At 42.2% G+C, this 24,674-nt stretch overlaps 1 protein-coding gene across 1 annotated transcript in view; it reads left to right on the forward strand.

The window, feature by feature from the left end:
* The first annotated feature begins 1,496 nt into the window (after positions 1-1,496).
* TSPEAR (thrombospondin type laminin G domain and EAR repeats) overlaps positions 1,497-24,674 on the forward strand; it is a 44,743-nt gene continuing 21,565 nt past the window's right edge. Inside the window, exons 1-5 of the mRNA XM_048506354.1 lie at positions 1,497-1,971; positions 12,553-12,773; positions 16,858-17,096; positions 17,876-17,966; positions 23,758-23,914. Of these exons, the coding sequence (XP_048362311.1) occupies positions 1,878-1,971; positions 12,553-12,773; positions 16,858-17,096; positions 17,876-17,966; positions 23,758-23,914 (802 nt within the window). The 5' untranslated portion in view covers positions 1,497-1,877. The remainder of the gene's footprint in view (positions 1,972-12,552; positions 12,774-16,857; positions 17,097-17,875; positions 17,967-23,757; positions 23,915-24,674) is intronic.

The raw sequence follows: 24,674 nt of genomic DNA on the forward strand, positions 1-24,674 counted from the left end.
CAGGTATGCACAGGTAACTGCAACTGCAGTCTTAATATACTCGTTCGATTGTACTGAGGAAGCCAACATCCATGTCGAGGGACATCTTGAACACATGAAGCAGGCCTTGGTTTATGAAGGTCAGCACTGCCTATCCTGGCAGGCAGTAACTATCCAGGTGGAGGTTTTTCACATCACCTACCATCCGATCCTTTTAATTGAAGATGCCTGGGACTTTCTGCATGCAAAGCAGATGCTATACTCCTTTGCCAACTTGTCAAAATTAGCTTAGGATTTCATGGCTAATGTGATAGTTATGTAGGTAGGACATACATAGCCCGTTAAATGCCAAATTTATGGTTCTGCTCTGCAGAACTGAAGAAGGGAGAAGGCAGTCTTATCATTCTTTCAATGGTTAAAAGATTTATGTGGCATAACGCTTTTCCAGTGATTTGTCTGATGAGAATAGCCTGTCCCAAACATGTGTGTACCCAGCATGGTTCCAGAGCACTATAGAGATGCAGGGGAACTGTTCATCAAATTTGATAGCTACTTGGTCAAGGTGGAAAGGATTTGAATGAGTGGGAAGCTTAGTATGGGATTGGCTCTGAAGAATGCATGACCACTCTGAGATACAGCTTAGAAGGACGGGCATCTTCTTCAAAAGAAGGCCAAGTGTTCTGAATGGTACTTGGCTGCTCCTCCAAGACATCAGTTTTTCATTTTGAAACACATCTTACAGGAAAGTGGGATTGATGTACTAATTCCATTGTCAAATGGCGAAATTCATGTTTTTGTGGTAACAGTAATAAAATAGTGCTGCAATTATAAAGAGACTTTGCATTTGTCTCCAATTCTAATATTTTAGAATGTTAATGAAGAGAGCTTCTAAACCATATGTTTAATGGCTCAGCTTCCTCTTCTGAGCCCATTACCCTAAGTGACCTTAGTTTTCATTGCCAAGGGACATTATCAACTGACCCAACCTTGAAGTAAACATCACTTTTAAAATCCAGCATCAGTTTCCTTTGTTTTCTGTACACATATTTCAAATTATGTTTTGCCAGATTTTAGACAGGCATGTATTCACTGCAGTTGCAAGAATATTCAGAATCCCAGCAGCTGCTCAGAAATTGTGTCTTTTTAAAAAGTCTTTGTTCAAAACAGGGTGTGTGTATGTGTAATTATAGAGCTGGGAAGACACTGTGGGCACATACACATGCACATGGCTATATCTTAATCCAGGTTTACAGCATCACGAGAGAGGATGAACTTAGGTGCAAACACAGCTGAGTGCCTCCCTTTCAAAAATCGGCTACCCTCTCTGAATGCTGGCTCAGCTGGAGAGGGAAATTCCTTTGCTCAAACATTAAAACCTAACCTCAAGAGGGCTGGGCAAAAGATGAAAAGCTCCCAAGGCAGTAGCACTCCTCCTCCTTTTCAGGCTAGTTTCCATTTAAATGTCTGCAAATTCAGCCTCCTGCTATTGCTCACTTTGTGGCTGCTGGGAGGTCTCTGCTCTTCGGGGATAGGGCATTTCAGCAACTAGACACCAGCCAACTGAAGAAAACCCACTTTCTGGACTTTCTCTGTTGATTGCTTTAGTGCTTCCATGAGTGGTGATGAGGAATGCCTCTTCCTAGTTGCCTAAGAATAACAGGCTAAGGTAGATTTGATAGTTTTAGGTAATATTGTAAGAATAGCTCTCTGTGTTGGGGGGGGGGGCACCTATCACTCACTGCTTCTAGGAGCTGCACAGAACTGGGTCACAGTGTTCGTACTAGGATGTTTTTGAAAGACCTCTGAAGAACTCTAGAAGAGAGCAAGTAATTAGGATGCAGAGGTTAGATGATGACCAAGAGGGTTCCCATGCATGGAACTGCTGACCAAGTTCCCCGATGTCTGCTGTGCTGCTGGTTTGGACTGTGCTCCTGCACTTGGGGATTGACCAGTCTTTGGCCAGAGGAGGCAAGTCATGGGAGCATTGCACAGGTAAGAGCTGAGGTATCAGTATGATTTCTTGGTGTTTCCTTAGGGGAGTGACTCTCTGTGCACCATCCTTACAAGAAGCTGCCTTCTAAACTGGGATGCTTGGTTTGCTTACAAATATCAAGACAAGCATAGCAGCTATTCAAATACTGGGACTCTAAACTCTTGTTTTAAAAAATGTACAATAGCTTGAATCAGAAGGGTAGTGATTTTTGGTTGCTTAAAACCATTTGCAAACTTTTCAGTAATACTGGGTCTCTTTATCAGCCACATACATTCAGGGAAAAGTAATGTGCAAAGAGTTCTGGATAATTTGGCATTGTATAACCTACTTCTTCTGATGGTAAAGAATTTTAAACTAGATGAGTTTCTTTTAGGTATACTGGCTAGCAAAAAAAATCACAGATAATTCTCACATTACTAAAAATCATTATTGCTTGGGATTTTTCCATGTCGTGCTTCATTATAGATGTCCAGAAGCTCTGGTTGTTTCTGCACGGTCCAAATATCCTGGGTTGAGCAGGGAAATATCCCAGTTTGGCCAAGATGTTCACATAGTTCCCGGTCCTAAAGCGGATTTGTCCCACAGTATTTCCCTCATCTTGGGATTTTGAAAAATCACCAATTTGGCTATTCTTTTCAAAAATCCTGCAGCGAACCCGCTACCCTGCAAACACCATGGAAGCAGAACCAGTTTATTTTCCCCACACAGTTGCCTCATCTCCCCAACCTGCTGCCCACCTGCCCCAATCTCCCCACCTGACGTCATGTTAGCTTTCAACTTTTCTGTTCTGTACATGTACTGGTTGCAAGGAGCACATGGCTAGGATATGTGCACTTTGGGCCGAATGTTAGTGGGCATATCACGGGGGAGGGGGAGTCTATCGTTTTTCACAAAAATATGAGAACATGAATGGGAATGTGATGTGATGCTGTGCCCCATTGTTTTTTGCTGCCGCTTGCCGTGTTGAGGCCTGCTCCAGGCCCTATCCAGAACTGGAAAGGGGGTTCATTTTCCCCTGCTGCTGCCCCCAAACAACAGCCAATCAGAATACGGGACGTGTGGGTATGCTTGTGGTGTACATACAAAAGACCCGGGCTCGTGCGAAACAAAACGGAGTATTTCCTCACAGTCTTCACTCGATTCCCTCACAGAAATGGGCAGTCATGCAAAGGGAGAAACAAGGATAAAATAGACCCGGATTGTAAAATACCGATTGTAACCCAATATTTGTGTCATGCAGAAACGGCCTCTGAGAGGACTAGATTCTATGAGCAAAATAAACAGCACCATTTCATTAGCTGAAATGGAGGTTAAATTGCCAAATACTTTTGGGTGACTGTGAATTGACATTCAGTCAGTTATCAAGTTGTGGTTATATTGCTTGGCCTTCTCAGAACAATGTTGCTTTTTAAAAAGTTATTAGATTTTTTGAGAAATATTTTGATTGACTGAAACAAAACTGACTTAATAATTGTAATGCAATGTCAGTTGGTGGCACTTTCTCTCAGCATATCCAAGAGAAAATTGTGATTCTCCACTCTCCCTCTAATATATTTTTCTGCTAGTAGCCTTGTTTTCAACTCTGTCCCTGAGGGAACCAAAAGATTGGAGCTTGTCAACCAGAATGATGGGAAAATGTCCTCCTTTAGTCATATTGGCTTTAGTGGGATCAAATTGGCTTTGGTTTAAGTGCTCTGATTTCTTGGCTTCTGGCTCACAGCCATTAAACAGCAAGCCTTGGGAGATAAGTGCTGCTTTGCACGTTAAAAACTTCTGTACAGAAGGTACTATGGAAAATAATTGCTCTGATTACATATAGGATACATATATTTGGAGTAGTATAATCATGGCTTCTTAGTGTGAAGTAAAACACTTGCATTTACACATTACCATCTACAGGCAACACTAACACTAACTCCGACAAGGAAGGGCCTTCTGCATAAGATTTTTGTAATGTACAGAAGCAGCACTAATGTAGAGGCTCAGTTCCAATGCTGTCTCTCCGGACTACTTAACTTTGTTAGAAATACCAGAGCAATTTCCATTCTCCTTGCAAGTGTTCCCATTACTGCAGCAGTAAATGAGTTTACAGCCTAGGAAAGGATTTAAGGCTGCTTCTATAAATCACCTTCATTCGTTGTTAACACAAAACGATAATCTGGGGGAAAACTGGAGGGAAAACTATGGCTCAATGATAGAGTATAGGCTTAGCATGCAGAAGGTTCCACGTTTAATCCCCTTCATATCTGGTTCAGATAGTAAACACAGAGCTGGAAGGGACCTCAAGGGTCATCTAATCCTAGTCGCTGCATAACGCAGAAAATCCACAATTACCCCACCACCCCTTGCTGTTCCCCCAGTGTATTCTACTCTATGCCCAAATGAAGGCAAAAAACCTCTAGGATCCCTGATCAATCTGGCCTGGAGGAAAATTTCTTCCTGACCTCAAAGTGGCTATTAACATTACCATGGACATGTAAGAAAGGGCCATGAGAGCCAGGCACTGACTCATTCATTCTTGTCCTCCCTTCATGATCTGCCTAAAAATCAGCCTTGTTGTCAGATGGCCATCTAGCTTCTTCTTACAAATTTCCAAAGGAGAGTCCAGCACCTGTGAAAGCCTGTTCCACTAAGGAACTTCTCTAACTGTCAGGAAGTACTTCCTAATCTTTAGCCAAAAACTCTTTTGACTTAATTTCAAACTGTTGGTTGTGGCCCAGCCTTCTGGGCAACAGATAACAACTCTGCACCATGCTCTATATGACAGCCCTTCAAACACTTGGAAAATGGCTATCATATCATTTCTCAGTCATGTCCTCTCCAGGCTAAACACACACAGCTCCTTCAATCTTTCCTCATAATACTTGATCTACAAACCCCTCACAGTCTTTATTGTCCTCCTTTTGAAACATTTCAGTTTCTTTCTTTTTTAAAAATTAGTTTTCATCTTTTCCCAACCAAGTAGGGCTCAGTGGCTTCCAAAAATAATCTATTATAGTACAAATATGCCATAAGTTAAAAACACACAATTTAAAACTACAAATAACAATTTAGCTTAAAAGATGGCTTTCTAATTTACATACCTACTATATGTATAATACACTACTCATTCTCAAAGGTCAGTTGGCCCACAATGATGGCCAGCAGGTGACCAACCATGACCTAGAATTCCCAGGTCCTCCAAGGAATTGAGACAGGAAGAAGATGACTAGAAGAAAAGGAACAAAGAGGAGAAAAGGAGGAAAAGGGAAAAGAAGAGAAGAAGAGAAAAAAGAAGGGAGGAAGAGGGGGAAGAGGGGAGTGGAGGGAGTCCTTCAACATCCTTCTTAAACTGTGATGCCCAAAACTGAACACAGTATTCCAAGTGAGGTCTAACCAGAGCAGAGTAAAGTGATACTATGCATGATCTGGACAAAACCTTAACCTTGCTAATAGACTGAATGAAGGCAAGGCAAAAAATGAAAGAAGAACCTATGCTTCTGTTAATACAGCTCAGAAATACATTTGCCTTTTTAGTTACCACATCACACTCCTGACTCATGTTCACTGTAGGGTGATGTGAAAGACCTCTGCTTGAGACTGGAGACTAAATCTGAGTAGACACTACTGACCTGGATAGACCTAAGGTCTCACCCAGCGCACGGCAACTTCACATGTTCAGTAACTGACCTTCATTTTCCCTGATTTTCCAGAGGACAAAACCTTAACCTTGCTAATAGACTGAATGAAGGCAAGGCAAAAAATGAAAGAAGAACCTAAATTGAAGGAGTATTTCGGCATAAATCAAAAGAATAAACACAAAATACATGAAAGTATAAATTAAACTGCAAGGATAAAATCTAAAACTCAAATGATAAGAACATGAAGACCATGAAGAACTAGACCAAGCCAGTCAATCCTGTTCAGTATTCTCTACTGCAGTAACTGGCAGCAGCTCTCCAGATTCTCAGGCAGAGTCTTTCGCATCATCCACTACTGGGTTCTTTTTTACTGGATATGTTGAAGGTTGAATCTGGGACTTTCCGCATGCAAAGCTGATGCTTTCTCACTAATCCATGGCTACTCCTGCATCCTTTCCATACAATGATAAGCTATTTGAGCTTATTTGGAAGAACAGTTGCAACTAGACTTGCTTGACAGAAATCTAAAAATGCACATTTGCTTTGTGTTAATGTCATGGCGGGGGTCTAACTACAAGTTACACAGTCTTCATATTGGGTCTGGGATTGCCATGGGGACTTTCTATCAGACATGATGTGCTGCAAGCTCCCTGCTGGAAAGTTAATGGTCAGGTGTGCAGGGTTCCAATTTGGATAGGAACTGTAACACAGTCAAGAGGGAGCTAGAGGCCGTTTCCGCACGGCCACGGTAGGGGTCGGGTTGGCGTACATGACGCCGACCCGACCCCTCTGGGACTGTTCGCATGAACGGTCCCAGAACCTCCCGGGACGATCGGAGTTAAAGCGCTAGTGCTGTTAGGGGTCAGGAGCCGAGCTAGCCTGCGCCTCAGAATTCCCGCACGTTATTGTTGAGGTTAGGGGACACGCCCCCTGCCCTGCGTGACCACTCCGGAGTCGCAGGGCAGAGGGGGCGTGTCCCCAGACCTCGGCGACGTGCCGGAGGGCCGCAGGGCAGGTAGGTCGACCTGACATGGGGGGAGGGAAGACGCCTTGGAGCTGCTGCCGTTCGCACGGCAGCGGCTCCAAGCTGCTGTTTTCCATAAACCTTGCTTGGGAAGCGAGGTTGGAAAACGGCAGCTTCGCGCCGCTTGGGCGGCACGGCTGCGAAGCAGCTGCGCCCCCTGTGCGAACGGCTCCCTGGGGATGGCGTTTTTGCCGTCCCCAGGGCACCTTATACGGCCCGTGCGGAAAGGGCCTAAGATTCCTGACATGGAAAGGCTTGCAGGTTGCTATTTGCCCTGTTGTGGGGCGCTTGCAGGCATACCCAAAGAGGCAAATTGCAATCCCTGGGCCATTTCCTGTCAGAAAAATGGCACAGAATATGGCTTGAGACTCTCCTGGCACATGCCATAGTCACAGTTCAGATCAGTTAGTCACATGTGGGGGAACTGAATTCCCAGCATGGAACTTGCAACAACATGTCTGACAGTAACGTCATGGAGGACCAGGATATGATGCAAGGCCGGTGTAGCATATAGTTTAGCCTAGGAAGGAAGTATTTCTTGGTTATCCTTCGGCAAATTGCAATGAGTCCAACTGCAAATATCTAATTACATAATAAATCTGCTCCAATTTATTTTCTCCTTTGTATTTCTCATTAATTGGTCCTTTTATATACAGCAATACTCAAGATTACATATCAACAAGGAGCAATTTAAACAACCCGATCAATATCTCCTTACAGTCTTCCTTTGCATAGAGAAACATACAGAGCTGTTTCTGCTATATTTAAACGTTTCTGCTATATAAAGATGTTATCTTTTTTGTTAATTATGGAAATTCGTGCCTTTGTTTCAAACCTGAGAATTAAAACTAACACAGCCTCAAGAGTGGAAACAATCCGAACATGGAACACTTCTACATTTCTCCTCCAAGGAAAAAGTGCAGAAGATTTCCAGTTAAATACAATGCACAAATTCTCCCACGTTCTTTGTAGTTTAATCCTGCTGAGATGAGACTTTGGAACTAAAAGCAGACTTTACAAAGGAGCACGAGCACTGCATCATACTAGTGAATGACAGCTGGTGATTTTTATTGTGCTTGGGATCTTGTTCTTTTCTTTTGAGCACACCATGGAAAACCCACATGTTAAGTACAGGCTACCTGCAGCTGACCAAAGAAAAATAATATTGTGAAATATAAAACTATTTTGCTAGTAACCCTCTAAGCTGGCATCTTCTAACTATATGTACAATACGACCTCACATAGGTCATTGGGAGGGCAAACAACATGATGAATGTAAAGGACTTGACACATCAAAAGCACTATATACACTGATTCAAAATTGTGCTCCAGGGCAGTTTACCTCAACCCTACCTGCTTGCTCCTGTGTAGGACCATTGGAGTCACTAGCAGAGACACGGTCTCTGTTGATTTGCCAGTCAAGAGAGATTTAGACTCCTGTGTATCTTCAGAACCTTTGAAAATGGGGCCCCAGGCATTCCCTTGATCTGTATGGTGTGACTGTCCTCATCTCCCTGTTAAAAGTGAAAGAGGGCTCTAGTAAATCAACACAACTCAAGTGCCTGACCTGCTCCCAAGCATCCACAGCTGTTGTTCTGTAATCATTAGTGAGATTGTGTATAATCCTTAGCTGCACTTTAATCGTGAAGAGATTCAGTGAAATGTGGGTGGTGAACTGAAAACAACTTCTTTGGCTTTTATCAAGTTTGGATAATGCCAATCTTCCATCTCTGAGTAATCTGTCTACAAACTACAGACTCTTGAAGTAGTCCAAGTGTTTGTGGTAACCTACCACAGGGAACTTTTCCAATGAAGCGAAAATTATGAAACACTATCAACCACAGAAAAAAATAAAAAATCCACGACAACAAATCCATTTTTCCCCACATGTGCTTCTTTTAATTAGTTGATACAGTTCTTTTAAAAAAATCTCATCCCTATCCTGGTAGTCTAGGTTTAGAACAAAGATAGAGTAAAAATACAGCAAGTTAAAATGTTCCCATATTTCCAGCTGTAGACTTGGAGTCCAATAGAAAGTCAATATGTCACTGGTTTTGAAAGGTATTCATGGATAAGACCGTCTCAAAGTATCCTGAAAGAAGAATTCTTCTTTGTGTTGACTTGCTCCATGAGTACAGTCAAGTAGACAAGATAGCTTTATTTGATCACTTTACAGGGAAATTTTTAATATAGACCTTCCAGCAAATGTATGGTTTGCTAGTGTAACATGTAGTGAGTCATTAATAATTAGGGACATTTCTCAGAGTGGGTTTGTGAACAGAATCTTTAAATATGAAAGGAAGAGCTTGAATTTTCTACCTAGAGTTGGCTGAAATTGTGGTGTAGCATTACTGGAGAACAGGTTGACCATGTTGCTTCCTGGGAATTAGATACAGAAATAGCAGACTTGATAACAACGTGGGTCATGCAGCAATAGTGTAGTTTGGCTCACTTAAAGAAAATAGGTCACAGAGGCATACCTCAGTTGATGCTGTTGAATAATTGAAAATGGGCACAGTCAGAACACATCTGAGTGGATGGGAAAATGCCAGAGGTGAATGATTTCTGCTGAATGATATCCAGTGATATGTGGCTAATGCCAGAACAGCACTGACTGATTTGTGGAGAAGAGCCCTAGTGAAGAACAAGATTGGTAGCTCTGGGATGGTAATTCCTGGAGATTTTGAAAATAGAGGCTGGTGAGAATGGGGTTTAGGGAAGGGAACGACCTTACCAAACTATCTCTGGAAAAAATACACAAAATATGTAATGTTATAAAAGATCATTTTCCAGACCAATTTATGATAGGAGTTATACAGATCTGTTCAGAAGATTTAGATTGATCTGTATAAGAAGCTAGATACAAATTCAAATACTTTATTCACAGATTTTTAAAAGGTATAATTTCAAACATATTATTAATGAGTAAGTGATGATTAAGAGGGACAATATTAAGTGATGACCCACGATCAATACCTTTCTATTTCTTCTTTTAGGCCGCTTCACTTCGCGACGAAGCGGAAAGCGGCCGGTCGGGCGTTTCCGACGCCGACCTGGCTTGACGCTGGGACCGTCTCCGCGACGTGACGGTTCCTTGAACAGCTAACGGGCAGCCGGGCGCCACAGAAGCGCCTGGAACAAGGCCGAGGCATGTACCCCGGGGCCTCCGGCGCGTCGCCGAGGCCTGGGGACACGCCCCCCTGTCCCTGCGCGCAGGGGAGCGTGTCCCCAGGCCTCTGTGACGCACCGGAGGCCCGGGGACAAGGTAAGTGCCGGGTGGGGGAGGCGCCGTGAAGCTGCTGCCGTTCGCTCGGCAGCAGCTTCACAGCGGCGTTTCCCCAAAAAGAGCACTGGGAAGCGCTCTGGGGAAACGCCGGCTTCAGGCCGGGCGGGCGGCGCGAGGGCGGCGTGGCTGCGTTGCAGCTGCGCCCCCCGTGCAAATGGCTGTGTGGCAAAAAGGAATGGATAAACCTCACATGGGGTGTTCGTGCTAGCATAGGATCTATATAATTTCTCTTTTAAAATAAAAAGCATCTTAAATTAAATGGTATTATTTAATTTAAGATGCTTTTTATTTTAAAAGAGAAATTATATAGATCCTATGCTAGCATGAACACCCCATGTGAGGTTTATCCATTCCTTTTTGCCACACAGCAAAATATTTGTGAAGACATTAAAGGTATGTGTTTTCCATGCTGCTAAGTGCATTTAGTTTGCTGTTGTGTTTGTTTGAAACACTGCAGGAAAAAACCTTCATATGGTTTTGTTGGCGCTGGAAGGTAGTTACCCATTATTTCCAGGTGTATTCAATCAAATTGGCTTACACTGCCTATTTTCTAAGAAATTTAATCCATGTGATTGCCCAAGGCTACATGTATATTGCTTTCTTATGTGAATAATGTGAATTATTTGGAAACCATACATCTGTTTGTATGTAGACATGAATGCTTGGGCATAACAGAGAGATAGAAAGACGTTCTATTAAATTCCTAGAACCTTAGCTCCAAATATATATATCAATACCAAAACTGTCCAGTTCTGAGCTTAAGCTGGGCTTGCCAGTTGTGGTTTAATGAAACTGTTCTCTCTGCAGAGCTGCATGCAATAGCAGGCTAGGGCAAAATCTTCCCCTTTTAATATCTGTGGCAGTTCTGCTTCTTTTTTTAAACAAGCATACACTTGTTGTATGAAGTATCTTCACCACAAGCAAAACTGGAGAGTTCAAGCTCAGTGAAACAGAGTCTGCACAGCACAATAAAATGTCTTGAGGATGGGCGAAAAAGTGTGTTGGGGAGGAACTCCATACATTTTTTCCCCAAAAACGTTTTTGAAAATATTTTATTTGTGCTCAAGATGGGTTTTTTGAAAACACCATACAAACAATCTTTTTTTCCCTGAGACACTTTGAAAATGTTTCCTGCTTGCTGTGAACAAAGCAGGAAACATTTAATTTTTCCCACCCGACTTAGTTTCTATTTTCATTTTCTTCACAGTTCACACCCACCATTTTCTGTGACTTCAGGGTCCTCTGTGCTGTCTGCCATTTGCTGAATGTTGTTCCCCTTGGAAGTTTCCTCAGTTGGCATCATGATTGCCCACTATTTCAGTGTTTAAAGTACACAAATAAATAAATAAATTACACAAATAAACAAATAAATAAATAAAGTTCATTTTGCCTGTGGATTACTCGCATAGGTCTTTTTTTTCTTTTTTTGTTTTTGATGAGGTGTCTTCGAAACTATGGAAACATGATATAAGAATTGGCAAAAAATGTATAACATCTGCAAGATGTTTTATTTATGCTGTGCAGAAAAAGCCTCACATAACTGAAAAAATCTGAAGAGCCATTTTCTCAGAGAAGGCAGCATCAATGATTTATTCTTCAGGAGTACTGATATCTTTCATTACAACGATTTATAACTACAACAAATGTTCTCATACACTACTTTTTTTAGCAATTTAATCTTGACTGAACCCAAGAATAGGTTTCCAAACCAACAGCTCCCTGTTGAAATTCTTGCCCCTTCCTAGTGAACTCTGAAATTGTGTCCTTGGGATTTGGGGTGAGTGTGTGCAAGCACAGTTTGTACAGCACATCCTGCTTCTTGCAGGGATAACGTTAGTGTTGTTAAAATTTCTAGAACATTCTAAAGTTGTTGTCTAAACTGAAAGTATGTTATGTAATATGAAGCTGAAATACTCTGGAATAAGAGCAACCATTATTTCTCATGTTGTTGAGGTAATCTGAAACAAAATGACAATCTTTTAAAATGTAGGACATCCTTAAAATAAGGGATATGTTGCAACCATAGGTGTGCAAGTAGGAATAGGTGGCCTGGTTTCAACTTGATGTCTTTCCTATTCTGTTTCTTTCTGTGTTGGATAAGATCACCCAAGAACATTTTATCCAATGCCTGTCACCAGCTAATCAGTCCTCCCCATATGTTGATTCATCAGAAAGTGAATGCATGGCCTATTCTTCAGTACCAACCTGCATATTTTTAAATTTCTAAAGCCTGTGAGGTAGGTCAGCTGAGAATGTGGGACTGCCCCAGCATAGGGTTGCCAACTCTGTATTTCAAAATTCCTGGAGATTTTGGGGGGTAAACCTGTGGAGGGTGGACTGCAGGGAGAGGAGAAAGCTCAATGGGGTATAAAGCCGTAGAGTCCACCCTACAAAGCAGCTATTTTCTCAGGCAGAACTGATTTCTGTAATCTACAGATCAGTTGTAATTCTGGATGATCTTCAGGTCCTACCTGGAGGTTGGCAATTTAGCCCAGTGTCACCCAGAAAGCTTCCATGGCAGAGTTGGATTCAAAACTGCCTCTCCCACATCCTAGCCTGTCACCCTAACTATGCCAAACTGGCTGGCTGTGTATCAGTCTGCTGTACTCCCTCACATTCAGTGATAAGGCTTTGTGTGTTTCTGGTGTAGACCTGCGTCCCTTGGATATTCTCTCTGAAGTGATTCCTGTGAATGGGGTGAAGAATGGAATACGGATGATCCAAATCCAAGGGGCACGTGGCTTCCAGTTCTCTGCAAGGCGCTCCCGCTTCCTCAGTTTTCCAGCATCACGGATTTTCATTTACTGTGATCTCTTCCCAGAGGAGTTTTCCATTGTGTTCACCCTGAGAGCTTTCCATATGCAATCCAAGGTAAGCAATATGGTGGATTTTACATTAACAGCAGAATCAAATATCCACTACTAATAGGATCACAGACAGAAAATTCATTCATTCAGAATATTTCTTTGCTGCCTTTTCAGAGCCCTGTTTTTTAAAAAAGTTTCTAAGAGTAGATGAGAATATCAAGAAGGCTTTTATCCTCATGCCATTCAGCAGACACTACGAAACCAAGTGGTTTCAAAGGTTGTTTTAGAGTAGTGTCTTTTTTCCCTTGCTTTGGCTGTCTGTTTTGTTGTTTACATTATTGTTTTTAAATGTTGTTCTGAATTGCATTGGCTTCTGGTTCTGGTGCGTTTTCCGGGCTGTGTGGCCGTGGTCTGGCGGATTTTGTTCCTAATGTTTCGCCTGCATCTGTGGCTGGCATCTTCAGAGGTGTATCACAGAGAAAAGACAAAAGAGAAAAGACACCGGCGAAACATTAGGAACAAAATCCACCAGACCACGGCCACACAGCCCGGAAAAAGCACCAGAACCAGTTGAATTTGGCCATGAAAACCTTCGACAATACATTGCATTGGCTTTGTTTGGGAGGTAAGCAGAATAGATCTGTTTTAAACCAATATGGCTGGCCACTGTGGTAAACCAGATGCTGGAACTGGATGAAACTTTGGTCTAATCCATCAGTGTGCTTCTTAACTACATAATGCTATGAACTGTAACTGACGCAACTTCTAAGCATGTTTATTTAAATGTACATTTCACTGAAATCATTTAGATGTGAGTAGATGTGTTTAGAAATCACTGTGTGTGGTGATGTTAAAGCCAAGTTATGCAACCTATAAAATGTAATTTTTAGTGCTTCAGGTAGTGATATAAAACTGTCATAGATAACAAGATATAATTTTTAATTGGATGAGTGATGCATTTTTATTAAATTATATATATTTTAAAAACCAGAACTTTGACAAACATCCAGGAATTTGCTAATTATTTTACTTCTATGATGCAAAAAAAAAAGTACAGAAAACAAAATTCAACTTGGAAGAAATCCTCAATACAATCAAGGAAACTTTCTTCCAAGTAAATATTTTTTATTTAATGGTATTTAAAACTCTATCTGTGAGATATGGAAAGGTAAAATCAAGGACTCTGCTAACCCATTAACAGATTGCCTCTCTCTCACCAGTGGGAAGTATTCTCTCGTTACATGAGAACTTTGCCTCCAGTGGTGAAAGTAGATGAAAGGATAGTGAGTGACTGTGTTTCCGTTCTTCAAGTTAACAGGCTTTCATGATTGTTGCAGTGGTCAAGTAATATAGTCATCTGGTCATCTTTCTGGCCATCAAACCAATAAGTATTAGAGAAAAGTAAATAAAACCAGGTGCTGACATGAACTGATGAACAGTTTCAGGAAGGATGAGTATGGTAATGTGATAACATTTATTTGTGTGCTGAAAAAACCATGTTTGTTTTAGTTCTGTTGGAGGCTCCTGAAGTGTTTGATCTGGCTGAAAAAACTGGTAGCAGAGCTGACTATGCAAATTTCTAACCACAAGCTGAAATCTGAATCCCCTGAATTCTTGGGATCCAAGTTTAGCAGCTGGAGCTGCTACTGAAGATGTCAGCTGTTAGAGCTGTGTGTGTAAAGTGCTATCAAGGCACAGCCAATTTATGGAGATCCCATAGGGTTTCCAAGGCAATGCAATGGCATATCGACAGAAGATGCCCGGGGCAAGAACTGAGTTTTCCGAGAGCCCCAGGGGTGGGATTCAGCAGGTTCACACCACTTCGGCAGAACCGGTTGTTAAAATGGCAACCGGTTGTTAAATGATTTGAATCCCGTCACTGGGGGGTCCTCCCCCACCTTCTCACATCCCCCTATTTTATCTTCCCCATTTGCTGAAAAAACACAGCATCCGCCCTGGGGATATATAGACAAGGAAGCAGCACCCTTCAGCCCCTACCCTGCTTGTGCAGGGAGGAGGAAAAAGCAGCACCGGGTGAGAACCCAGCAGACGCCGGAAGTGGCTCATCCTGCCTCTGCCTCACATCTCTCCAGGGCTGGCGGTCCCCAGCCATGCTTCCCAGGACTTGCTGCCTCTTGGGGAAGGTGCTCGGGGGAGGCTCCGCCCGATGGCACCGCTCGCCCTTGACATTGACTGGCTGACAGGGACATCTCTGGAGCACCACGACACGGGGGGCAGGGAGGCAATTTTCTGCCCTCCACATGACTTAATGACCTCTGCCCAGGGACATTTGTCCCCATATGTCCCTCTGGATGATATGCCCCTGAAGGCAAGAGATGTACAGAGGGAGTTTGCCATAGACTATCTTGGTGTAGCAACCCTGGATTTCCTTGATGATCTCACATCCAAGTACTAAGGTTGACTCTGCTTAGTTTCTGTGATCTGATGAAAATGGGCTAGCTTGAGTCATCCAGGTCAGGGCTTCTCTTCTATAACAAATGAATAAGCCATTTGTACAGGAGCTGGTAGCAATGTGTATTCAGCTTTTAAAAAAATAGATCATGATATCTACAAAGAACATGATACTTGTCTGCTGATATACTAAAAGCTTATGTTTCAGATTCCTGAGGTATTTGCATGATTGGCAATGTAATCCTAAGAACACTTTACTGAAAGTATCATGGAATATCCCCACTATGATGGACAGAAGGCTGTCCTGTCCCTGAGGGGGAAAATAATCACTCAGCTGTTTCATCCTGAGCCTATTATGAGAGTGCTGCTCTATCATCCAATCACTTTTCAGAAGGGGTTGAAATGTTGGAGGGAAGAACTGCAGAAGATAATCCAGTTCTGCCTCAGAGAGAAGGTCTGCCTCACTAAAAGAGCTGACAGTTTGAAGAGTATTGTGGTAGAGTGGTTTATCTCTACTTCTGGAAGAGGATAGAGTTCACAAATGGTAGGCTGTCTCTGGTGATGAGCAGACCTGTACAATTTACAAGTGTAGGCTGGTGTGAGTAGAATCTTATGTGTATGTGAAAGGATCCAACCTAGTGGCAGTGAAGACCAGCGCTCCTAGCTTTCCTTCTGTGTTGCCATTTAAAGGTACCAACCAGTGCTCATATATCCCACTACCCAACAACTGACTACCACGGGGATGGCTTGTCACGCTTTCTCACTCCCAGGGAAATAGCAGTCTAGCAACCAATTGCCTCTTTTCCCTTGGCACTCATTGAGAACCACTGCTTTATTACCTTCTAAGTGTTAAAATCCAGCTAAGCTGTAAACTGGCCATTTCATTTCTTTAGCTGAAGGAGCTATTTGCATTGATAAAGCTTTGCTGGCTGGGTATTCATCAGAGAGGATGACAGGATGGGTGACTTAGGAGCAGTCAGCTTCTGCAAACAGGAAAGAATACTTTCAAGGCAAGTATATATATGGGGTTATAGTTGCAAGCCCCAAACCTCAAAATATTGGGATGTAACCATAAATTAAGGCATTTCTTCACAGGGATTAAGCTCGTTGAATACATGTGAATAGGATTTTGCTTGGTGTTGCATTGTAGATAGTCTTGCAGTATCTATTGTCTTCTCATGAGCATATTTGCTTAAGAACTCGCAAGTGAATACATGTTTTCAGAGAGGGACTTATTAAAGGCATCCTGTTAATGAAACTTGCAATAGGAATGCTTTACCTTCAGAAGTAATTTGACATAAACACTTTTCTCTTTCAGCAATACAAGTTAGCCTTTCAGACTATTTTTTTTCTTCCTTCATGTCAGTCAAATTAATACAATACAAGTTGGAGACTAGAACAGGAGGAATTACACATACTGTAAGGGCTTGCTGAAGTTGGAAAAAAATGAAAAATATCAAACTGTTCTATGGCAACAGTGGAACTCTTGGGTGCTAGAGAGATGCTGGTGGGTGTCAAATATTTCTCCCAGAGGAGCAACTCTACAGTGGAAGGAAAGCTGGAATAGTTAGCCACCAAAAGATGTATATTGCGCACAGTTCAGTAGAAACCTTTTTCTGTATGAAGTTTGCAATCCTCCTTAAATCCCAGAATCAAAATGCTATGATAATTTGTTTTAGCAAGAACAGACTGATAAAGAGATTGTTCAGGCTAACAGGCTTAATTGTGTTTTTTAGAGAAATGAATACATCATGACCATTCTGGAGGAAAATAGTGACACTTTGCTTCTTGGACTCCGATATTCACGGAATAAACTTCACTTCCTCTTCTGGAGCAGAGAGTTCTCCAATGGCTGGCAGACACAGGTCACCTTCCGGGATATATTTCTGACAGACAATCAGTGGCACACGCTGGTGCTGGCAGTCTCTAGAAATTCCTTCTCTCTCACTGTGGACTGCAACATCCCCACAGATGTGTATGTGAAGCACGTACAATTCAGGGGTAATTTTACCACCTCTCCCATCCCTGAGACTGGGCTGCATGGCAGTTGGTACTCCACAGAACTGGGGTTTCTGGGGGCCATAGTGTGGATCATAGTGTGGGAGCTCCCATCTCCTGGATATAATACAGTCTCTCTCTCTCTCTCTCTCTCTCTCTCTCTCACACACACACACACACACACACACACACACACACACAACACCACGGAACCTACTCTATGTCAAAAACAAAAAACAAAGCAAAACAAAAACAGGAGAAATTTTATGATACATTACCGTTTAGTTTGGTTCCAGATGAGTAAGTCATCAAGACACAGGACCACGAATCTGTCCATGTAATTAGTGAAGCACTATTGAAGGCATGTAAAGATGGGAGAAATCAGTTTTAGGCTCAGTATGGGCCACATGAATTTGTGTAGATTTTGAGCTGTCCCAAAATGGACACAGGCATTTACAGGTTTCTAGAATAGTTATGGGAAGAATATTGCTGAATTCACTATGTGAAAACTCAGTCATTTTCAAAAGATGGAAGCAAGAAAGACCATGAAGGGGCACAAAAAACAACAAAGCATTGGAATTTTTGTAGGGTTCTGAAGCTGTTACAACAAATAACCAGCTCAGATTAAACACCCAAATTCTCATTAAAGATGTGCTTTTAATTAGTGTAACCCAACCCTTTTTCACTGCTGGCACTCTAGGACTGAGGATGACTGCAGATATCTGAAGCCACATTTTTGTTGTTGCTTACCTTTAGGATTGCAGATATTCCTTTCCCCACATCTTTGACCATGACAGGATCCCGCTTTTATGTAGGGAGCAGAAGGAGAAGAAAAGGTTTCTTCACTGTGAGTATAATTTGTGATTTGTTTTTAAGAAGTGGTTATGGCCACATGATGAAATGCCACACACATGGAAACAGAAAATTTCCTAGAAAGTCCAACACATTTGCATTTAATTTCAGCACAGAGGATTAGTTAAAAGAGAACTGAAACGGATAATAAAAAGTCCCTTCAGGGAACTTGCATGATACTGAACACTATTACCATGAAGGCTCAGAGAAAACGCACATTACAGTTTAGAAATGTGATGAAGCCTGAGAAACTGACTTTAGATAGCAGATCAGACCTTAACACCATTACCTAAGAAAGGCCAGAAGGATCACAGACAGGTTCAATGAATTCAGCACGATTGGTCTTTACTGTAGAAGATACCAAAGTGTTACTCTCATCTGAGTCATTATTTTTGGAGGGGAGAGTGCCTGGAGATCGAGGTTAAATAGAGCTGACAACGTTTTGTGGATAACTCTCTCTTTCTGTCTCTCTCTCTCACACACACCCCTGCTATACTAAATCAAATTATACATCCATCTAGTTCAGAATTATCTGCTCTGATTAGCTTTTTAAGGTGTTATGCACAGAAATCTGTTTTCCCACCACCTACTTGAGTTCCTTCAAGAGCAGATGCCAGGCACTGAAACTGAGACTTTTCTTGTTCTCTTACCACTAAGCTGTGACCTGCTCCTGATTAACATCAGACTCCTTACCAGAGGTTTAGAGAACAGCTAATGTAATTTCAGTTTTTAGAAAAGAATTCAGAGGGATCTAGGAAGTAATGAACCTGTTTGTGGAACATCTGTCTCAGGTAAATTAGTAGATACCAAGCTAGACTTGTTGAACACTTAGAACAGTGGTGGCGAATCTTTGGCACTCCAGAGGTTATTGAGTACAATTCCCATCAGCCCCTGCCAGCATGGCCAATTGACCATGCTGGCAGGGGCTGATGGGAATTGTAGTCCATAACATCTGGAATACCAAAGGTTCGCTACCACGGACCTAGAAGGACAAACCTTACTGGGGATGAATTGTCATAGCTCCTGCAAAATAAGTTGTGCTTCATCAGCCTTTTAAAATTCTGCTAGAGTGTCAAGAAGCATACAGATAGGAGACATCCAGTAGAGATTTTATAGTTGGACTTCCAAAGAATTTCTCATCAAAGGCTTCTAAGAAGGCTTAGTAGCCATGGGACAGAAGGACAGGGCTTCTTTCTGATTGATAACTGGTTAAAGCAGAGGCGTAAATAAATTAACAGATTTCATGATGGCAGGAATTAAACAATTGGGGCTAAATAATCTGGAGTCAGGATAGAGTAAAGAGATGGTCAGGTTTGCAAATGACACTAAATGACTGAGGGGGATGAAATCCAAAGCAGACTATGAAAAACTCCAGAAGGAGCATTCCAAACTGGAAAAATAAGAAACAAAATGGCAAATGAGATTAAATGTAAGGGCATGAACAGTAAGGCAAGCTGGAACAAAAAAATCCTGGTTTGCAAGGCCTGAGTTTCACTATGACTACACAGCAAAGAGATTGTGGGGTTAAGCTCACTTAAACATCCTCTCACTATACAGTAGTAGTGAAAAAGCAAAATCAGTATATGTAATTTCCCCCCTCACAACAAACACTCTGTGGGGAAGTGGGGCTGAGAGAGCTCCATAGAGCTGTGACTAGCCCAAGGTCACCCAGCTGGCATGTATTGGAATGTACAAGCTAATCTGAATTTCCCAGATAAACCTCCACAGCTCAAGCAGCAGAGCAGGGAATCAAACCCAGTTCCTCCAGATTAGTGTACACCTGCTCTTAACCACTACGCCACTACTTACAAAGGAGTAATGCCATTGCAGAGGTAACTTGGGATTTTTTTTTTTTGGTAAGGTAAATGCAGATAGAAATGACATTTAAAAACCCAAACGTGCCTTTAATTAAAGTATTTGTGACCACTTCTGGTTCATTGTGTTATATATAACTAAAAGAAAATAATGGTAGTTGTTCTGCTGAATAACAGAATTCATAAAACAAACAGTATGTTTGTTTTACATTACTACATTACACTGGTCCTGGTTCAGATATGTGAGGTTGAGTAGCTTTACCTGAAGCCTTAACAAAAACACCCTTAATCCTAAGTCCCATTTCATATCCAAAGCATACATGGAACTCCAGGCCAGACTGACAAGGCTTCCTCATTTACTTCCACAGAAAGCAGCATAACTCTTGTGTACCTCTCCATTGGAGTGAATGGGGTGATAGAGTTGGATTTTATGGACAGAACTGGATTAATTCTGCTCTGAAATTGAAAGATGCAGTTAGGTGAAAGTAATTATACCGCTTTTGCATATTTGGGATCAAATTCCCATGCTTTATTCTGAACCCAGACCTTGAGCATTTTTTTCAGAATGTATATTTGGCAAGCAGCACTGTGGTAGCTGAAAGAGAGGTACAGGTAAATGACAGGTGGGACCATGACAGATCAGCAGTAATTGGGGAGAGGGATTAAAACATAATCCTTGAATTCACAAGTTTTTGCAGGTGGAGCTTGTTTAAAACTTGCACAATGTCCTGAAAGCAGGTTTGTTTTTTTAAAGCGGAAATCCTTTACATCTGAATTCTTAATCAGACAGCAGATTTTATATGGAATTCTAAATATGATGGAATTGACCTTGGACTCAGTCAAGTTCTTTTTCACATAATAAACATTTCTTAGTTCTAAAAGCACCGATTCACAGTAAACCACTTTCCCCCTTAATGCTTCATGATAAAGGTCAGCAACTGTGTATTTAAAATATTAATAAGAAACTTAGTGCCCTTGTTAGTGAAACCTTTCTTACATCAAATAGAATAAACAGAAAGAGGAAAAAAGATATTAAATGAAGTGATTTATAATTATTTTCATTTTACACTTAAACATGACATTAGAATCAGATTAAGATAAAACACCCTGAAGCAAACATCTAAAACCTACAGCCAAAGTATTTGAGTTAACGGTGTGGGTGGGTATTCAGGATGGGTGGCTAAAATAATCATATTAGGGTAGTACTTCAGTTGGCTCCCGGGGGATATTGGGAAGAGGGGGGAATGGAAAATTACACTTAGGATGCTGAGACTAAATTTAGAGATAAGATAAATGCCTGTACACAAAGGATCGGGTTACGCTTCCAACAGATCTATTATGTCTCCCAAGCTGCATGAGAGCCAGAGGGAAAGCAGTCATCATAATATACAGGGGTTCTATTTATGAACCCAAGAGGGAGGCCTCTCCCATTCATCTCTGTGATCATCATTTTGAAGTGTATGTGTTTCTCACCTATTCAATAGTTCTACAAGTCGAGTGAATACCTATACCCAGTGGTGGGATCCAAAAATTTTAATAACAGGTTCCGATGGTGGTGGGATTCAAACAGTGGCGCCACTGCACACACGCACCTCCAGTCCCTATTGGGCAGGGAGGTTGCTTTAGTAACCCCTTCTCGGCACTCAGAAAAAATTAGTAACCTAGAAGTGGTGAGAACTGGTTGGATCCCACCTCTACCTACACCATAATTTAAACTTTTCCCCACAGATACCCTTATATCAGTAAGAATGCAGATAATTCTGAAGGGAAGGGCAGCTACCTCCTGTTCTCTCTCTGTATATCCATAGTGGTGTATCTGCCACTGCCCGGGCGCCACTCTTCTGCTCATGTGGGGGGCACAAAATCGCCCCCCCACGTGACCAGGAAGTCGTGCTGTCTCGTTGTTTTTGCACGCCTCGACCCCAACTGAGGCACGCAAAAACAACAAGGCAGCAGGACTTCCTGCTGCTTCCAAGCGCCCTCAACCCCCCTGGCCTCCCCCCCTGCCAGCTGGGCTCCCGGCCAGCAGCCTGCAGTCTCTTCTAACCTCCCCACCCTAGACCTTGTCCATGTCCATGGTGACATGGGCCGGTCGAGGGCAGTGGGGGGTGGAGCCTGGGGGCATCGGGGGGGCTGGGGGTGGGCGGCAGAGCCTGGGGGGCATCCTGGAGACAATTTGTCTCTGGGCGCCATTTACCCCTAGTACGCCACTGTATATCCACGAGTAGAGGGCTCTTTCAAAGGCAGAGTTCTTCACATTACCTTAGGGTGGGTGCAACAGTTCTTTATATTCTTGCTTGTATAATTAAGGCCTGGCAGTTTTTCCCTAGCAAAAGCAGCCACTAGGATTCTGTTATGCACCTAGGAGTGTGTAACATTATTATTATTATTATTTTATTATTTATTTAATTTGTATACCGCCCGATCCCCGAAGGGCTCCGGGCGGTGAACAACATTCACTACAACATCAACAGGAGCGGTCGTACAAATATAAACACATAGGCTCCATCCCATAAAATAGCTTAAAACTCATAAAACAGCAAAAAACCATAATACATAATAAAAGGCGTCCGACCCCAATTTAAAACCTACCCCCATGGGGGGGGGATGGCAGGACCCCTCAATATGAGGGGACCCTGATGTAACTGCCCTAGGGGCAGGGCATGTCCATTGGTTTAGATTATATGGGGCAATGGTTTAGATTATATGGGGTCTAAACGGCAAGGGAAGGAAAACACACCTTACCTCCCATTCTCGTAATGCACACCCCAACTAATTCTGCCTGTCTGGCTACATAACTTGCCAGAATCCAATGCACATAAATTGTGTGTTCAGTGTAGTACTTTGAATTAACTGTACCTATAGCCTAGGTCACATATCCTATGCTTCCTGATGTTGAATGTCGGCTATGCTTTCTCCTTCCCTTAAGGTTGCCAGCTCTGGATCAATGAAGTACCTGGAGATTTGAGGGTTGAGTCTGGAAAGAGAAGGGTTTGAAGGGACCCAAGTGGATTATAATGACCCTTTGAGTCCATACTCCAAAGCAGCCATTTTTTTCAGGGGACCTGTCAGCTGAAGATCAGTTGTAATCTCAGGAGATCTCCGCCTCCCCCCACCCCCCGTGAGGTTGGAAATCCAACTTCCCTTCCATGGTATACAGGGCCATGCATCACCCAAACCACCACATGAAGTTAGGCCAGGGGTAGGGAACCTGCGGCTCTCCAGATGTTCAGGAACTACAATTCCCATCAGCCCCTACCAGCATGGCCAATTGGCCATGCTGACAGAGGCTGATGGGAATTGTAGTTCCTGAACATCTGGAGAGCCGCAGGTTCCCTACCCCTGAGTTAGGCTCTTGGCAGGGCTGGTTTCAGCATAACCTGAGTGGTATCTCACTGTCTTCCCCAATTCTCCCCAAACCTGGCATTAGCCCTGATTTGTCCAGAGTAATATGAGTCAGACACTGAGGGTAGGGATATTCCAGTCACCAAAGTACTACACTGAACACACAATTTATGTGCGTTAGATTCTTTCAAGTTATGTAGCCAGATAGGCAGAATTAGTTGAGGTTGCCCCAATTCTGTTCTTGCTCAATCATCATATATAGTTTGCTAAGAAGCTACTCCTGTGCACAGTCTGACAACAAAGAGAAACATAGATCTTTAATTTGAGCTAATGTTCAGTCTGTGAATTCAGCACAGAACATGCTCTCAATGGCAGAGCTCAACCCTTAAACCCGTGAAGAAATAAGAGTGTGTGTCTGAATAGTGGATTTTTCCCACTTAGAATCACAGTTTCCCTCCAGACATTGAAAATTAAAGCTCAGATTTCTAGGTCAGTGATTTTCAGACAGGTTTAAGTCCCAGAGCATCTTTTCCCAAAGAAATCAAACTCTAACCCCCTTCACCTCAACATTTTGGCCATATGAGCCTGATAGCATTGATTCCTTAGTTTTTCTTCCTCTCTTTTCAGGGCTTATTAAGGCAGCTAGTCCTCTTGCCAGGATCTGATGCTACCTCACGGATGTGCACTGGCATGAACTTTAATCTAGCAGTGCTCTCCATCCCCCAAATACTTCAGGATCTCCCTGTGAAACCTGTGGAAAATGAACTGCTGAAATACCCTTACGGTCAGTAATATGGGACAGAGTGCTTCACCAAGTTGCACTGGACAACTGTAGAGCAGAGCTACTTTTTAATCTTTCCAAGTTTCAGAGTGAGTCTGGAATCAGAGCAGATTCTGATAGTTCACATCCACATGTCATTGGATGTTGTGCTCTCATTGTACAATAGCAATTATTTGCAACTGGTTATTCTTTGTAGATTAGCCAATTCAATTGCAAAAGACTGTAATAAAAGCACAATATCAAATGATGTGTGGATGTATAAAAAGGCCTAATATTTCATGGTATTTTATTAACTGAGGGGGAGGATTTTTTGTTATATTATTCTTTACTCCCCTCTTTCTTCCAGAAAATTGCCATGTTGATTCCTTTGTAGTTGATATATCTTGTGTCACTATGCTTTGAGTGTTAGAAATAAACATGCAATACTTCTGTTCTTAAGTCAAAATAAGTAGGAGAGCTCTTTTGTGTGCTTTCTCCAGATCTACACTCACATTTACAACAAGCCTAGCTCTCAAGTCCTTTTCTGTATGCTTTTTGGAGTTCAAGAGAGCTTGAGAGGTTGGTGCCACATATATGTCCTTCAAATGTGTTAGGTTGGCAGTAAATTCTTCCTGGCATACTAGTAGAGCACAATTTATCCAAAATTTATCACACATTTGCTTCCTGTGTACCATTTGTAGAGAACACAGACTTCATAATTTCTTGGGACAGAAAATAAATTAACTGAAGGTTGTTAAAAAGAAAAAGGACAGCGCGGGCCTGC

The sequence above is a fragment of the Sphaerodactylus townsendi genome, linkage group LG08 (genome assembly GCF_021028975.2).
Source record: "Sphaerodactylus townsendi isolate TG3544 linkage group LG08, MPM_Stown_v2.3, whole genome shotgun sequence".
Classification (NCBI taxonomy): domain Eukaryota; kingdom Metazoa; phylum Chordata; class Lepidosauria; order Squamata; family Sphaerodactylidae; genus Sphaerodactylus; species Sphaerodactylus townsendi.